This window comes from Mauremys reevesii, linkage group 15 (assembly GCF_016161935.1).
Source record: "Mauremys reevesii isolate NIE-2019 linkage group 15, ASM1616193v1, whole genome shotgun sequence".
NCBI classification, from domain to species: domain Eukaryota; kingdom Metazoa; phylum Chordata; order Testudines; family Geoemydidae; genus Mauremys; species Mauremys reevesii.
In genome coordinates this window covers 33,079,252-33,097,204 of record NC_052637.1, presented here as the reverse complement: position 1 = coordinate 33,097,204, position 17,953 = coordinate 33,079,252, and the positions used below count along the sequence as shown (strand labels likewise).

The window sequence follows — 17,953 nt, the reverse complement described above, 5'->3', positions numbered from 1 at the left end:
ATCAGTTATATTTCCCATCAGTGCCAGATCCCTTGCAACAATATCTGAGCCTCTGATGCCAAGAACTTTCTCAAATGCACGGCCTGGCTTGTGACAAACAGATGCTGAGATTGCAGGAAGTCTTGGCCAAATTTCTTTACAATTGAGGACATGCAAAGCCTTCTAAAAGACCTGGATGATCTTGTACAATTAATTCAAGAACAAAAAAGTTCTTCATTCCTGGGATGAACAGAAGACTGAGAAAACTGTGTGTGCTTAGCCACAGAGGGAAATTCTTAAAGGATTTCATAACCACCTTAACTTCACATGCATGTTTCATAAATCTGCATTGTTTTTCTCCCTGAGGTCTTAACCTGGTGGTGCAGACACTTTTGTGACAGGGTGCACAACACTTTGGTCGTTCCTTACTGGAGGCCCTGCTGCCCTGGTGCACCCTGCCCTTTTTGGAAGGGAAGAGCAACAAGTTCAGACCTTGACAACTTCCCTAGAGAAGTTTCCCAGGATTAGCTGCTGGCAGTCCACTGAGCTTCTTGTTCAGTTTGGGCCTGCTGTTGTACTGAAAGCCTCAGTAAGTATTCCATCATCCCCTTTGTGATGAAAGGGGATTTGGACATCTCATTGCTAGTACCAGTTATCATTGGCTTGCCTGTGCCAGAATGTCCCGCAGAGAGGACTCCTCTTAATTTTACAGAAAATAAATTGGCACTAATGCTAAATGTCCATCTCAGCGTAGAAGTTCATAACATAAGACAATAGTCCTTCACTGATCCACCAATGTATTGTCAGTTAGGCCCTTAACCCAAGAAACCTGGCCTGGTCAAGATAGAGTGAGCCTTCCTTTCCTGTCACAGCCTCATCCAGAACTGGCCTTTGAAAGAGGTAGCCAGTCCTCTTTATCTGGGCTGCTGGGTCCTGATGGACCTCTGCTTGCTACTGGCCCTTCTAATGGAGGATCAAGTCTTGTTGGTTTCTATCAGCAGCTGATTCTGGCAGGCCTCTCTAGGCAACCTCTGAAGGTCTGAGATCACTGCTCTTGTCTTCCAAAAAGACAGCGTGCCGCAAGGCAGCGGGGCCTTCAATAAGGGATAGCAAACAACTGGTACAGCCCCACCCCCCAATGCTTTTTTGTCATCTCCTTCCTCTAGTCACTTGCTAAGACTTGCTCCTCTCAAGTAGTCTTGGTGGTGATTATTACTTATGTCCCCCTCCCATATTTTATGTTACCTGGTGACATAACTGTTCTGAAGATCTGCTTCAGTATGGTGGGGGTTTTTTGGTTTTGTTTTTAAGATTAATTTAGTTTATAAATTGTGCGTCAGCAGTAAGATCTTTGCATAGCATTGTTTTAAATGCCCAGCCTGGGAACAGGAGAATGTAATACACTCCAAGGGGCTTTCAAAGACTCATATTGTCTGGAAAAAGCTCTAGGTGGTTGTCGATATGGAGAGTGCACAGCTTGCCAGTGTGTGTATCTACAGTGCACTAGCTTGCCATGCTGTAACTCGCTGTGTGGACCCTGCTACTGCATACTAAAAGTTCTGTGCTACATTTTGATGTACTTCTGTTTGGAGAACTTCAGATTTGGCTGAAGGGAGCTTGGTAAGCCGAGTCTGCTCAGTCTTTCTCCTTTTTGCTTTGTCCCCCTCTCCAGCATAAGTCTCCCTAAAGCTATTTGGAAACCATTGCTTCACACAACACTGAAAACAGACTGAGTCACAGAAAAGGAAACTTCCTTCACCTAATGCCACCAGGGCAGACTCTTGCCCTAAGGGGATTGAGATTCTTCTGTTCTTACTAACCTGGAGTGGATTTGTGATGTGGGATGGGGAGAAGAGTCTGGTGGGCTGTTTAGCTAAGAAACCTATTTAATTGGCCAAAAGGGGAAGAGAGGATAAGGGCATGAAAACAACTTGTAACTGGCTGCCTCCTGTTTTTCGTATGTGCCAGATAAGTTACAGTGGCACAAGTGCTGCGTCTCAGCAAATAATAATGTCAAGGAGAAACTATTCTTTCCATAGTCTTCGGTTGTAATTTTTTTGAGGGTGTGTGTGGGGGGAGATTTTGTTTTGGAAAGAACATTTTTTGAAGCGTACAAATCTGTAGTATTAGTGTGTTGTTGGTTCTCCCCCCCCCCCCCCCCCGTGTGCAAAAACAGCCAAAATGCTGGGGTTTAACAAGAAACTACCACACATCCTGACTTTTTTACGAATATGAGTTATTATTTACATGCATGGTACTCACTCATGTTGCATTCCAGAATGGCTTGAGTCATTCTGCTGAATGTTTTCAATGTGTATTGGAAACATTTCTAATGCAATATTTCAGATTGTTAATGGGTCCATGCAGTTGGAAGGAGTACGCTAATAGTATTGGTTCCATTGGACATGCATATAGTGAACTCCTGAGATAATGAAGCTCTGTTAATAGTGAACTAGAATGAAAGTCCCAAATTGTTCCAAAATATCTTAATAATGCAAACAGTAGTACAGGTACTAGTGAATCCCTGATTTAGTGTTGAATGGTGGGAGCAATTTAACTGGAAATGCGTCTGACGAAGTGGGTATTCACCCACGAAAGCTTATGCTCCAATACTTCTGTTAGTCTATAAGGTGCCACAGGACTCTTTGTCGCTTTTTACGATCCAGACTAACACGGCTACCCCTGTGATAATAACTGGAAATGGGTCCCTCAGTGTAATGCTTCTCCCCTTCCCCTCCCCGGAAGAATATTACATAAAGTCTGATATTGAGATATATATATTTTAAGCTCCTAAGAGCAAGTACATTGGTGCTGAGATTACATCCTTGCTTTTATTCCAAAACATTTAAAAGTTAGGTTGGGGGAAATAAATGCTAAAATGCTTCTTGTAGTTTTTTTTAATGTGATTTATAAGGAGTTAATAAGCACAAATTTAGTACTAAAAATATTTTTTAAAATTGCTGTTTGTTGCCCATTTCACATAAAGGAGGCACATAAGAAAAATTATAACTTCTAATATTTATTATTTAACATCTGCGTTGACATTGGATTTTGGAGTCTGAAAAATCCACGTTTGACTTCAGTTGTTGTAATCTAAGCTTTTTATAGGTTTTTTTAACTGATGTGTAAAGTAATGCAATCTGAGTTAGTCCTGTAAGTGGCTTTAAAAGTCTATCCTAAAAAGGCTCCATGTTGAAAAAGGAGATCATTAAAAAGGGGAACAGAAATCAGCCAGCATCCTGCTTGGCCTTACCTTCAATAAACCTAATCTTCTTTTCTTAATTGTATGTTGCTATGCAACCCTCTTATAATGGAGAGCAGTGAATCTTTCACTAACATCTGGATTGTAAAGAAATGACTCTTATCCTTTCTAGGATTGGTATGGGTCATTGAAAGATCCAGTTATCAGGTCATATGCTTCTAACTCCTCAGAACTTTCTGCTACTACTGTAGGCTCATATCCAGCATTCATATTTTGTGGTGACACCAGTTTACAGTGATAACATCCAATGTGCTTTATGTGTAATTGTGTGCATGTGCAATAATGTGACAGTTATATTGTGGTTCTGCATCTTCAGGTCAGTCACTAGATTCTCATCCATCAGTATATCCATCACTGATGCTTGCTTTTTATTCACAGTAGGGAAGATCAGGTTGGATTTGTTGTGCACATACCTTGGGTAGACGGTTGTTATTCTGTTCTAAAATGGAACTATAGCACATCAGAATTTCTCAGGAATTTTGAAGGGACAGGACCCTGTAATTATGAGATGATGGATTGCTCCTAACTGTGTCTGATCTTGCCAGTGTGTTTTGATGTAGGTTGCAATAATTCCCAAATAAGGAAAATGCTGCAAACTTAAAAACACTGTGCATGCTCCTGTAATGTTTGGAGACAGTTCTGTTTCAGTGTCATCTTGAAATGGATGGAATATTGTACCAGTTTCTTGTGACCAAATATTGTGCCGCTAAAGACGGCGGTGATGACAAGTTATCAATTTCCTTTGACAGTTAATCAATAGTATAGTAGCTTACAGTATGCACCAGTACTTACTGCTTCCTAGTAATTGGTTTTGTTCTAAGGCCACTTAATAGATGATGTGACTTATGTTTTTAAATGTCTGGTTATATAGACAACTTGCTGATTGATTGCATCACTTCCTTCCTAGAAGAACAAACTGAGGCACCAGACCTGCCAACCCTTAGTCACTATGCCCTGATTAGACAAGAAACTTAATCATATGTTTAACTCTTACCATGAATAGGCCCATTGACTTCAGAGCTTTCTTGAGGGCCATTTTCTTGTGTTAGCCCAAAGTACATTTACTTGATTAGACTGGCAATATCTTAGCATTCATCAGTGTAGCTTTGAGAACAAGTGTAAGCAATGGTGATGCTGAAATGCTATCATAGCGTTTAAGGTCCTGATTCTGCAGTGAGGTTCCCTCAGGCACACGGGCTTGCCTCCAGAAGTTAATTTCAGGACCAGGGCCTCTGTTTGGAGGTGAAAATAAAGTAGGGTTTTCTTATATGATGAGACAGGAATAAATTCAGCATTTGGAGGGAAAATCAACATATGGAATGAAGATGTTATCCGATAACTTGAAGATTTTTTTTTAGAAAAAACAGGTTTGTTTGTTTTTCCAAATTAGAATACTCATTAACATTTGTAAGGCACTATAGAAGTGCTAAGTAAGTTGTGGTGGTCTACATAGTTAAGATATGTAGTGAATTAGCAAAAAAACAAACTCCTTTTTAAGTGGGATTGGTTCACAACCAAACATTCCTGTCACACTGTATGAATCTAATCACTGCAGTTCTGAACTAGAGCCCAAAGTTGTTTCAGTATGTGATCAGGAGATCAGGTGTTGGCTGTGAAATGCAGCTGTGTTGCAGTAACACTTGGAAGTGCTCCTATTTTATTGGTAGATAACAAAAGGGATTAGGGCTGGGACACTTTCTTTAATGATTAGAATTCAGAGATTAAAAAGAAAAAGAAAAAAAAGTTGCTGGGATTTTTAATATCTCCCAAAATGAGTGAACTTTGCAATTTCACATCAAGACCCTTATTTTCCAGACTCCAAAGCTGAATATGAGGCAGACATTTCTCAGTGACCAGTCTGAGTTACCTAATTCACTTTGACCCAGGCGTTTACTTTAGTTTGACTTGATGTTTAGAGAGGAAGATACCAGTTGGGAAGAAACCTGTCAGTTTGTCGAGCCTACCCATGACAGGTGGGGTGCGGAGGAGCTTCTCTGGTGATGAAGAGTTGACTCCTCCTCCATATCGAACCCTTCCAGCACAGACAGCCCCGGAGGCCTTCCAGCCTCCCAGGACTAGCCAAGAGTTCAGTCCCAGCCTCAAAACAGGTAATGAGCACCATCAAAGTCTCTCGGTTACTGCAGAGGGAAATGCTGAACAGGGTGGGGGACAAAGCATGGTCTGGCATGAAATATGCTGCCTTGTTTACTTGTTTCTGTCTGTAAAGTAAGAGGAATAGTCACTTCCACTGGTCCATATCAGTCCACTTCACTGAATTCATCATAAGGGAGCAATGGTTCCCAGGGCAAATATATGGATTATAGATCACTGAGGCTTATGGACACTGTGATTTAACTACCAAACTGCACTTTGGCAGATTTTTTTTAAAGTTTGCAGATACTTTCAATTAACTTACTGAATTGTGATATGTAACACAACAATCATTGTTAGAACTCTGTGCATTATTCCTTAAAGGCTTGGGCACCATATGTAACTAGAAAGAGATTTGTGATTGCATACAGCCCGTGTATAAGAGAACAGCTGTTTGGAAAAAGAGGTCTTTTGAATTTAAGCATAATTGAGTCTCTTATATTCAGTGTTCTACAGACCACGGTTGGGTATGATAAGAAATAAATTTGAAAGGATTTACCCTTTGAAAACAAACCTGTTTTTTTTTTCTTCCTCCCCATGCTTGCTCCAAAACCAAAAGACTGGTTTTATTTGAATATTGACAAAATGAAGTTTATCCATCTTAATCAGTGAATAGTAAAAACCCTTTAAGAATTCATGTATTAATAATATTGGTCTGGCAGATTAAAACATCTGTGTTTTATGTAAGTCTTGTGGTTTGTATAAGGTAATCCTTGATGAAAGAAGTTAGAAATGAAAAAAGCTCTATGAGATCCTCATGACTGTCTCCCTTCAAATGTAGGATAGTCAGATGTATCAGATACTCAAAATAGCCTTCACACCTGTTAGGGTGTAGTTATGCTATCTATCACCAGTTAGTGGTAATGTTCTTCAAGCACCCTAGATGAGATGCTGTGGACACCATAATGTGGCTTTGGATGCTGATCTAAGATCATGTTCTGACTGGCAGCTTTCTCCCTGGATTGTTGTGGCCACTGCTACATTCAGGGTTTGATTGTACAAGGAACTGAACCCTCTAATCTCCCAGTGACTTTAATGGGAACAGAAGGCACACAGCACCCCACAGAAGTGCTCAGCCGCTCTCAAGATTAGGCCCTCATTTTCCAAACAGTGTATTGCTGACTGATATCCAGTCTGCTCTGAATGTTCATTTTCTATCAGAAAAGCTATATCAGGTTCATTAAATAACCTCATTGCCCTCTCATCCACCATCTGTATGGCTATAGAATTCAATAGTACTTCATCTTGCTTCTTTAAGAATTGCTTTTGCTCTCTGGCACAGTCATGCTGCTTTTTTTACTTTCATCTTTATTTTGAAACTTTAAGAATTATATGTGATGACTTCTCAGCATTGAAATGTAACCTTCATACAGCTCTGTGTTGAGAAAGACATGATCTCTGGGCAGTCAAGGAAAGAAGTTGCTTTCCAAAACCAGTCCCACTTTCTTTATTGACGTGTTATCCCCTAAAGTCAGGGTCTTGTTTCTTCTGATGTTTCCTGGCAGGGCAGGTTACTGACATCACATCCCTGGTACAAGGGAGATCAGGGTGGGGCTTCCTGGGGTAGCAAAGTACTGAAAGCACTGTGCAGATATCTCACTGAGCTAATGAGGAGAGGGAGCACCTTGTGTGTCTTTCCTTCTGTTCAGAACCTTCCATCAGCTGGATGTTCAGCCACTTGGCTGAATGATTTAAGGCACTATGGCTAAGTATTTATCTCTTTGCTTATCATTCAAGTGTTGTACTAAATAGGTGTAGCTTGAACCCATGGTGTTGATAAACTTTTCTTCAAAGATTTGTTAGCAGGGAAAAATAGTGTTTAAATATTTAACTGTTGGGATCTTAGTGCTAATTGAACAGATCTAGGACAAAATGTGAAGCCTGCTAACTCACCAGGTGTACTTGAAATATTGGGCAAATGCACAAGCATTATTTAAATACTGGAGAGGATGGGAACTTGACCAAAGCGTTTCAAATTGTAGGAAAGCAATTTGAACCTCTGTATATTAGCATTTTCCTAGAGTAAATAGCACAGCGTATCTCAGTTAGTTGTTGTTGTTGCTTATTATGTAAAGATACCATGCCTTATGTGTGTGTGGTCCTCTACAGACTAATAAAAGAAAAGGCCCCTGCTGTACATTAGATGTGACGTAGGGACAGGCAAAAATAATCAAGGTTTTGGGGGCAGAGTAGGGAGGGAAGAGGTTTCCATGATGCAAGGTAGTGAGGTTGCTTGATTTTGTACATTTACATCATGCTCTGCTGCTTTTTTTAGCAATTTTAAAATATTTTAATGTTTTAAATTTTATTTTTATTTAGCATAGGAGTGTGTATCAACATGGAAGATGATATAGGACCATAATAAAAGAATAATCAAATGTCTTGTAAATTTATAGCAGGATTACAAATAGCAACAGGTTTGGGGATTTATTTTCAGATTTCACCATCAAATTTTTGCATTTGAAAAGACATTGGTGTTATTAACTTGGTATTCAGTAACTGAAACTTTTTATTGCTTCTCTCATTCATTTGGTCATCAGATAGTCATCAGTTTTTGTATATTAATCAACCTTTTAATGTGGGTACTGCACCTTTAATGAAAACATTGCCATATTTTCTTTTCAGTGTTCCTGCTTTTCATATATGCTCATATATTGATAAGTATCACTTTTCTTACTCAATCAAATTGGGAGGTTAATTGCAACCTATTTGGTACTGCTATCCATAATATCATTCTTCTTTGTGTTTCAGATCACTTTTTTTTTTTAAATAGGAAGATAGAAGATTAAAAAAGTATCCTGGGTCTTAAAAATTAATTGCAAATATGCTGCAAACCCTCTATTGTAAACAATTTTTCCTGCCTGTCACTTACATGAAAGAAAATGAATTATGAGGCATCTGTGATCTGAAGATAGTACATGTTTTTTAATCATGCTTAATTCTGCTTAGCAAAAATTAAAGCATGAAATTAAACAGTGAAATTATAGGTTTGTGTTTTGCAGTTAGTAATGAAAATAATGTAACTTGGTTCCGAATGCTGTACATACACGTTTGTAGTAAAGGAAGCTTTTAAATTCAACCATCTGTTGTTTTGGAAGATGAAGGAGAAACAATACCCATCTTAATGTTCACAAGATAAGATGTTCTCCTTGGATGCAAACTGAATGATAACTTAAAATGCTGGTTTTAATTGAAGTCTGCATTTCTCAGCCTGTTCCTGAAGGCAACCATCTTGCTGAAGAGTGACAGAATTGACTGTCAGTATCATAGGAGCTGATCATATGAGAGAAAATGGATTACTGTTCTCCTTCTAAACTGGTTTAACAGCCAAAACTCTCTTGCTATATATACATTAAGGAACAAATTCTGTTTTTGGAGATGTCCATTCCATTTAAGTCTGTTGGAGACTTATGCGTGTATCCCAGGGCAGAATTTGACTCTTCACATTTTATTTAAAAACTAAGACCCCCAATCCTGCGATCGGACCCACTAATATCCAAGGGTCTGTGCTAGTGGATCTAATTGTAGGACCAAAGCCTTAATGTTATACAACCTGTTTGTGTAGGATGCTTTGTCAGCCTTTCATCCCGAGTAAGCAGAATTTTCCAGACTGGAAGCTCTTTGGGATAGGGTCTGTCACTTCCTATATATTTGTAAAGCACCTAGGATGATGGAGGTCCAATCTGGTTGGCTTCTGATTGCTACTACAGTAGTAAATGTTAAATAACAATAATAAACACAAATACTTACTTTGTACCTTCAGATCGCTTTACTTCGTTGCTATGAAATGTGCTGGTCCACTGAAAAGTTAAAGGAAAAATGCTCAGTGACATTTTCCCCCCTTCTAAAATGAGCTGAACTAGAGAAATCCATAGCCACCAAGTTTCTGAGAACCTTTGTAATATTACCAGCCAGAAGAGATTTTAGCTTTGAGTGATGTTTAAAAACAGTTCTCTTTTTATAAGCAGAAGATTTATAGGGGGAGATAAAGCACATCAGCATGAACATCAAAAACCCAGAGAGCCCAATGTAAGTATTACTTACTCATCTGCACTTTCCCAGTTAAACTGAATTACTGTCCCAAATAAGCAGTGCATAACTGACTCATACAGTCTATTCTCTAAACCCGTCAAAGTGCACCAGTTCTATAAATGCTCAGCAGGCCACTCTCACTCTTGAAGCCCAGCACCCATCTGAGAAAATAGTCAGATTTCAATCTGAAGAAGAGCTCTGTGAAAACTTGTCCCTCTCATCAGCATAAGTTGGTCCAATAAAAAATATCACCTCACCCTCCTTGTCTCTCTAATATCCTGGGACCGACACAGCTAAACCAACATTGCATACAGATTTCAATCTGTGACTTTGCCAGAAATAATCATAGTAGTGACACGCTTGAAATAACATCTGTTTTTCTTGGTTGGACAAAACTTGCCACATTTGGTCATCAAAATACAATGTGGAATTCCAGTGACATGAGCTTCTTAATTCAGTTACTATCTTATATGTGGAAGCAGCATTGCAACAAGATGAAGCTTAATTTACCATTTCTTAAAATGACCCTTCTTATTGTATCAATTGTTCTTTACGCTAAGATGGTTGCTATAGGCAGATGGCTCAGAAGGGCAGACTCTAAATTAAAAAAAAAATTGTCTCTTGGAACTTGGATTATTTTGCTATGCAACGTGGATATTTGTATTTTAAGAAATCACTTTAATTTTTGCATATCTTACTGGTTGACCCTTTTGTGTCTACACTGCAGAAAAGGAAAGGGGAGGGGAGGAAAACCCACCCAGAGCATCAAGTCTCAGAGCCCAGATCTACAGACTTAGACGGATGAGGTTTGCTCTATGACACTAGAAATAATAGTGTAGAAGTTCCTGCTCGGACTCTAAGACTCATCCCCTTCACCAGGTGTCAGAGCCCGAGTGGGAAAATCTACACAGCTATTTTTAGTGCTGTAGCACAAGCCTGAGTCAATGGGTTTGTTTGTTTTTTGCAGTGTAGACCTATCCATAGATGGATTTTTACCATAATTTCCAAGTTACTTTGTTTTCAATCATTGTCCAATATTTGTTCTTCTAAACAGTGGTTTTCAGTTTGTCATTTAGCTTAACCAGAAGTATTAATAAGGGGGCTCTGAGGCTAAAATTAAACCTCAGGGGTCTTTGTTAAAGCTAAGTTATTCTATCATTTGAAGTGATGTTAAGGGTGTAACTTAAAGTGCAGCTATTGTCAGAAAAGTCAAAGCATCTGCTTCCTGTGAGGGTGTCTGAGTCCCAAGAGAAGAAGGCTGGTCAAAGAACTAGACCTGACATCTGGGTTCTGCTCTAGCTGTACCACATGCTTCCAATGTGATCTTGGGCACGCTTGCCCTCTTAATCTTTCTCTCTGTCTTCCCATCTGTGAAATGGGTTTAATATCAGCCTGCCTCACAAGGGAGCTCATGATTCATTGATGAGAAAGGTGCCTTTAGGGATTTGACTAGAAGGCACTATAGTAATGTGTATTAGTGATTAATAGATCTGCCCACTTCACTATTAGAACTGTGGAGACAACCCAGCTGTAGAGGTGTGAACAGAATGTATTCTGCATCATGTAGCTTGTCAGCTAAGTTCTGACTATGCAGCCTGGAGATAATGTGAAAGGTACATCTTGGGTTAGGTTGGTGGTTCTTTTCCCCCGACGATGATCTCAAGTTAAATGTACAGGGCTGGGAGTAAATGCAAATCATCTTTTGATACAAGCTGGATCTAGACTTACTGAGAAGTAATCGGTGTGGAATGCCTGCCGAACCCCCCCTGCCCAATTTATACATTTTACAGTCCTTTTTCTGATTATAACTGCACTTTAAATCCAGGAGTCTAAAGCTATTTTATTTAATGTATATATTGTTTCTTGAAAATAATTTCTCTAAACTTTAGTCTTTTTAATGCCCAGTTTAAAATTATTAATAGGAAGAAAAATAACATTAGGTTTTAGTTAAACTGAAGGGAAATCTTAACAATTATTTTGAATTCTTTATGGGTCTTTAACTTTATTTTTTATTTTTAGTGACTTCACTGCAGCTGAAGGAGGAGTTGCTAGATGGAGAGGAGTATAACTTTCTTCAAGGAGCATCTGATCAGGAAAGCAATGGGTCTGCCAGCTACTACATCAAACAGGAACCATAAGGCAGCTCAAAAATGTGAGGGGCAGGGTGGTGATAGTAGAGAAAAGAGCCTTTCTCCAAGACTGACTGACTGATTTTGTTCCCATTTCAATGGTACAGTTGCAGAGCTGTACTTGGGGCACTTTGCTAACTGTAGATGAAACTTCAGTTGCAAAATTTTTGGACGGGCAGGGAAACTATTTTAGTGAAAAAATTTTACAATTTATTAAACAAAAAATGACATTTTTGTGTTGTATTTGAAGCTTTTGAAAGAATTTTGTAATATTTTCAAATTCAGATTTATTGTGCATTCTTAAACTGAAATTCTAATTTTTTGGTAAAATTAAAGTTTAATTAGCAGGATTGCAGGAAACTGTTTGAGGAGGATATAGTTGCAAATACATATGAACTGTCATTACAAATGAACCTTGTTGGTACAAGTTGGGAGATTTTGGACTTTTGTGAGCTGTATGAGTCACACCTCTGTTTTTTCATTATGAAAATACTGAAGTCCTGACTTTGGGGCATAAAAACATATACATGGTTTAAGGGGACCAGCCCTGCCAAGCCTTACTTGTGTGAGTAGCCCAATTTCAATGGGGGTGCTTCCATGAAGTGTGGTATTAACTTTTCAAGATGGTTACTCCATTTAGGGCCTGATTCAATGCCCATTGATTTCAGTGGGTCTTGGATTGGGCCCTTAATCTTGGGATGCTCAAGTAAATGTTTACAGAGCCCTGTGTTAAACTGGAACTTCAGCAGATTCTCTCGTGGAAAATTACAAGAAACTAAGTGTTTAAACTAGAAATTCAGGACCATTTCCTGTTTCCTGTTTGGATGGAAAACACGTTTGGGGGAGGACGGAATCTGAGGACCTTTTTTTCTGGTTTTATTCCCCAGAAAAATCTAGACTCCTGCTTTCCATCTCTTCAAATACTTGTGTATGTTGGTATCCTCCAGAGATGTACCAGATGAACTAGAAAAATACTTACTATGAAGGCAAAAATTTACTCTCAGTTCTGCAGAGGTTTTAATATTCTGCTCTCCAAGAATATAACAATGGAGTTGGGATCTGAAAAAAAAATAATTATTTTTGGTAAATTGGACTCATTTGGTTCTAGAAGACTGGAATCCTTCCAGTCTCACTTTAATCGTCTCATTATTTTTGACTCTTTAACTGAACAGATATTTTTAGACATATTCGCAGGAGATTATAGTGACTAACATCAACATATGAGGATTTTTAATAAGTGCTGAATAATTTAATCCCCTCTCCCATTTTTAAATCCATGTGGATTTTGGCAGGTGGCCTAATTCTTGGAGTTGATTAGCAGCCTGATTTTTTTTTCCACCCTGCAGAGTTGTGACTGGAAGAATGGGCATTGAGAGCTTTAGCTTTTACCAGTAAGGTTCATTAACTAAACTCTCAGGAATAAACTGCATATGTTCTATAAGTGCTTCTGGGTCTTTGCAGGTCCCCTTCAGAGCAGTACATGATCATCTGACTCTTGACCCATATAGTAGGGCTTAGAAGAAATCAATCAAAATTATTAACTTCTATGGTCCTTCAGCCTAAGAAATGCTTTAATGATATCAGCCCACAGAGCCCCAGGATACCATTTTTTGGTATATTATTGTTTGAACTTTTTAAAAAAAAATGCATAGAAAGTTGAAAACCAGCAATTTGATTATTTTCTAAAATATTGCTCTAACTTTGGGTACAAGCATTGTTAATATGCACAGGTTTACCTCATTCTATGCAAGAGAGGATAATGTAAAGTTTTGTAGTTACTACTGAAAGTAAAACTTGTCCTGTATAGTGTAGGAATGTATGGAAACCTTTTCTCCTCTCCCCCAGTCACATTTTTGTAATATTGACCCCTCTTTGAAAGCTGGTTATCAGGTGTGAAATATCGGTGAGTTCAGGTGGAAAAGATATTTTAGCTCTAAAATACGCATATTAAAAGTACTCTGTCAAGGTTGACCAGTTTCAAATTTACTCCCTTCAGCCCCCGGTCCCTGCAATTCATTTACTTTATTTAAAACGCAAAAGAAAAAAGAAAAAAAAAATAAAAATCAGAGCCTTCCAAAACAAGGGCTGCAATGTAGTTTTACAATCCTGGTTCTTGGTCAGAGGGATGGAAAGGCAAGTCCAGGATTTTGGATGACATATGCTTGAAACAAAGGCATTTTGGTGAGCCTCGGTCACACCAAGTACTGTCTGTCACCTATCAAAAAGTCAGATTCTGCTGGTACTTCCTCAGGTTGGTTAGTATTTGAATGCATTGATGTCACTAGGATTAGTCGCACGCAATATAAAGCAAAGCTGGTGGAATTAGGCCCACAGAGCACAAGGGATGCATGAGATGCATCTGCTTTCATAAAGCCTCTACTTCCATAGAATAACACTTAAGCCACGTCTATACTTGTGGCTAAATTGGCACTGCTGTAAATCGATGCAGCAGTGTCGATTTAGCGGGTCTGGTGAAGACAAGCTAAATTGATGGCAGAGTGCTCTCCCATCAGATGTCTGTATGCCACCTCCCCGAAAGGTAAGTCGGCGGGGGAGTGTTTCCCATCAACGTAGCGTGGTGTAGAGACCGCTGTAAGTTGACCTAAGTTAGCGTAACTTAGATCGATTTACAGCATTAGTGTAGACTAGCCCTAGTGGCACAAGTAGCCCATTTGACTTCAGGAGAACGGCTGTTGTATGAATAAGGGTTGATGTGAAAAAGAGTTGTGGAATTGGGCCCATAGTTACATGTCAAATCGTGAGGGCAAAAAATCCAGATTCCTGGGCTTATGTTTGTTGCCCAGCTTCAGAACTTGGATTATCCAAACTATTATAACCCTGAATTGGGCTAGATTTTAAGGGGACTCTTCGGATTTTTATAGTAAAATGCACTTGTAGGGGGAGGGGTGGAGAATTGTGTGTCTCACATTTGGGGGTCTGTCAACCTTTATAATATTCCTTGAAAATGGTTATTTAAAAACTAAACATGGCTATCTGCAAGCTGAATTCCACCCTCAGATATACATGCTGACTTTGGTGGGAATTTCATGTGTATTTGAGGGTGGAATTTCAGTCTGGTTTCTGAATCCAAAGAATACCTACCTGTCAAGTACAGTGAAACCTATCCTAAGCAAAGCATGTAAGGAATCACCTAAAATCACGTGCTTGGGAGAGGTTTGTTTATGTAAAAGTTGAGCAAAATTGTACTAGATTCATACTTGGAGTGGTCTTTAAAGTGGTCTCTTAAAACAGTGGGTTACCTGTTGGCAGTGGTATCTTTAGTACAGGCTTCACTGAATATGTACTAGTATTAATTAATAACATGGTTCAAAGAATTTTCTTCCTTCATTCTACTGTGAACCATGTTACTTGGCTAAAAGAAAGGTGAGGTGTTAAAAGTCTGAAATCTCTGACGTCTAAAGTTGGGGATCAACAGTCATTTCAATATTTGGCATAGCAAGTTTTTGTAACCAAGGGGTAGTGCAAATAACTAAACTTACCTTGTAACAGCCCCCTTCTTTTATGGCTCAGAATGAATTTTACTGCTGACCTTGATTTTATGTTTTAAATGCAACTTCTTAACCTTTTCCTTGCTGTGTATAAGGAAAGCTAAAGCAGTTATCAATTTCGTGTTTTACGGATACTAACACGGGTTTCAGTGTTTGTTTGTTTTTTATTATTATTGTTTTTATGTGATGTGAATACCCTCTCCCACCAATATTTGTACTATGGTGCTAATATATATTTGGTAACAATCCTTTATTGGGAAGGGATTAAAAAACTGTGATTAAACTGAATTTTTCTTCCTTTTAATTTTCATATTTAAAAAAAGAAGTCACAGCCATTTATACAACAAAAAGCATCAGCTTTTGCCCTTGGGAAAATATATTGGGGTGGGAATCAAGATGAAATGAATAGGGTTTTTACATCATTTCTGTATGTATTTGATATATAGATCAATATCTGTACAAATTTAATCTTTTATTTTCTTGGTAATTTGTGTGGTCAATGAGAGAGTGTTTAAAACTTTCTCATGAAATGTATATAATTAAGTGAAAAATGCTTTTGGAGAAATTAATGTTACTTTCATTTTTACCAGACTGCAGATTTTCAGCATGGATGTGAAAAGCATTAAAATTATAACTTTGTGTACAAGATGAAAATAATTCACTAAATTTGCCTTTTTTACACAAAATAAAAATGTTAAACTAAGACCAGGTGTATGGGAGGTTTTTTGTTGTTTTTTTTAATTCAGGTATATATTCAAATACGTTGTCTTTATTTGGCCCATTAAATAACAGAACTGAAATTAGAAATCAGTTAGTTAATTAAATCTGTTTTTAAATATACTCATGGGAAATACTTTAATTTTTAAGTTACACTTCAATTATTTTTGAAAACTGCTTTTCAATGGGAATGAAAATGTATCCCTTTTCCTTTAAGATGTCATATACACAGTGCAGGTTTCATTGCTGGAACTGGGGGGGGGGGATTTTATCTTTGAGAGGGAAGCTTTTTAAAGCTGCCACAAGTCATATCACAGACCTTTCACAAATCTACATTATTGAGCAGTCCTTGTCACAGTCTTGTCTAAACTGTGATTTAGCCACTAGTGTAGCTGCACCACGGCCAGCACAATTGACATTAGTGCACTGTGACTTGCACCCAGTGCTGCTTAGCGTAGTGGGATGCATTGGAGCAGTAAGACTGCACTGGTACTAATCATGATGTAGGGTTAGGGTGACCAGATGTCCTGTTTTTAAAGGGACAGTCCCATTTTTGGGACTTTTTCTTTATATAGGTGCCTATTAGCCCCCACCCCTTTGTCCTGTTTTTTCACAGTTGCTATCTGGTCAGCCTAAGTAGGGCACATCTGCATTTGCATGTACAATACAGACACTGCGTTGCCAACTAGCACAGGAACAAATTGCATTGTAGACAGTGAGTAATGGCTTAAGTGCAAATCTGTGGAATGTACTTGTTTCTACAGAACTGTTTACCAAAAATATTCCAGCTTTCACTGGAGGAAAAAAGCTGTTGTGAAGATAAACTGGTAAAGGAGAAGGGAGCACAAACTAGTGCAGCATTGCCTTCCAGGCTATTCAGGCACCCTGAAACAACTGGGCAATGTAATCTGTCCCAAGCAGCTACAGAGCTATTTCCTCTAAAAGCTACACAGGGTAGTCCTCCAGTTCATGAAACTGAAAATATGGGGACTGTTTAAAAAACTGAATTCCCTATAAAAGTAAACCAGTTATACTGACTGGATTACTCATGTTAAATTCAATCAGATTTCTTATTTAATTTGAAAGTGACTAAGAATTTCTGCTAGAGTACCACTAAATGTAGGCATGTAGCTTCAGAATACATGGGACATTGGCTGTCACATCAAATTATATTGTGTAATGTTGTTTGAGCCCACTTCAGTTTAGAAATCTCTCTTGTACAATCAATTACTAAGCTAAATAGCAAAGTACCTTAACTGGATGGTTTAAGTAATTTTAGTGTGATTGACTAGTACACCATGTTCCATGTTGGCCATCATTACTCAGCAGGCCATAAGGCTTTATCATAGCCAAAGAACAGGGCAAGTTTATTAAATTTCATATTACTCTTGTATAACTGTAGCCTATAGGAGACAGCATGGTCCTATGAATGGGAGCACTGGAATGGCAGTCGAGAGACTTGGGTCTTATGCTGTCACATCTGAGGTCAGTTACCGCTGTGGCTCACTCACTATAAAATGGGAATACTTATTTCACTTAAAGTGCAGTGACATCTACAGCTAGAAGCAATACATGAAAGGTTCATATTATAGTGGATGAACCTGTACCTTTGAACATTTTTCTCATAGGTATGATCACCACTGTAGAAATACTGTTCAATCCATAGGAGATACTCCAAGCAAACTTTCTAGCACTTGCCCAAAAAATGACAGGTTAGTTTTGGAGCTTTTCCAATCAGTGTCTTATATGTAACTTTGCCAGCACAGTGCTGTAATGGCTCAGCTTCTCAGTGCAGGGGTTTCATAGCTTGGCCATTCTGAGAAGGGTACCTGATCCTGTCTACATTCATTAAGATCTTTCATTGACAGCTGATGTTAAGCTCCTGAGTTTTTTCCCCCCATCATTACATTACACACAGGTGCAATATATATGAATTCCCTATAAAAGTAAACCAGTTATACTGACTGGATTATTCATATTAAATTCAATCAGATCTCACTTATTTAATTTGAAAGTGATTGAGAATTTCTGCTAGCAATATATGGGTCAAGAGATTCAATCCTATTTTTTCCATTATTTGCTGCAAAAAGGTGTATACTAGTAGTTTCAAAAATCACTATCACAGGTCCACTCTAGTCTTGTTACCACATTGTACATTTTCACTTTACATCCTC

The 17,953-nt window shown here is 38.5% G+C and overlaps 1 protein-coding gene across 16 annotated transcripts in view; it reads left to right on the top strand.

The window, feature by feature from the left end:
• Nucleotides 1-15,718, top strand: part of MBTD1 (mbt domain containing 1) — a 54,660-nt gene extending 38,942 nt beyond the window's left edge. For 10 of the 16 annotated variants that reach the window (XM_039500816.1, XM_039500814.1, XM_039500809.1 and 7 more), the window contains 2 exons: nucleotides 5,158-5,349; nucleotides 11,444-15,718. In XM_039500816.1, the coding sequence (XP_039356750.1) occupies nucleotides 5,158-5,349; nucleotides 11,444-11,562 (311 nt within the window). In that variant the 3' untranslated portion in view covers nucleotides 11,563-15,718. Of the gene's footprint in view, nucleotides 1-5,157; nucleotides 9,037-11,443 lie in introns of those variants that run through there. The other 6 variants (XM_039500823.1, XM_039500822.1, XM_039500819.1 and 3 more) reach the window with 2 other exon arrangements.
• The last annotated feature ends 2,235 nt before the right edge of the window (nucleotides 15,719-17,953 follow it).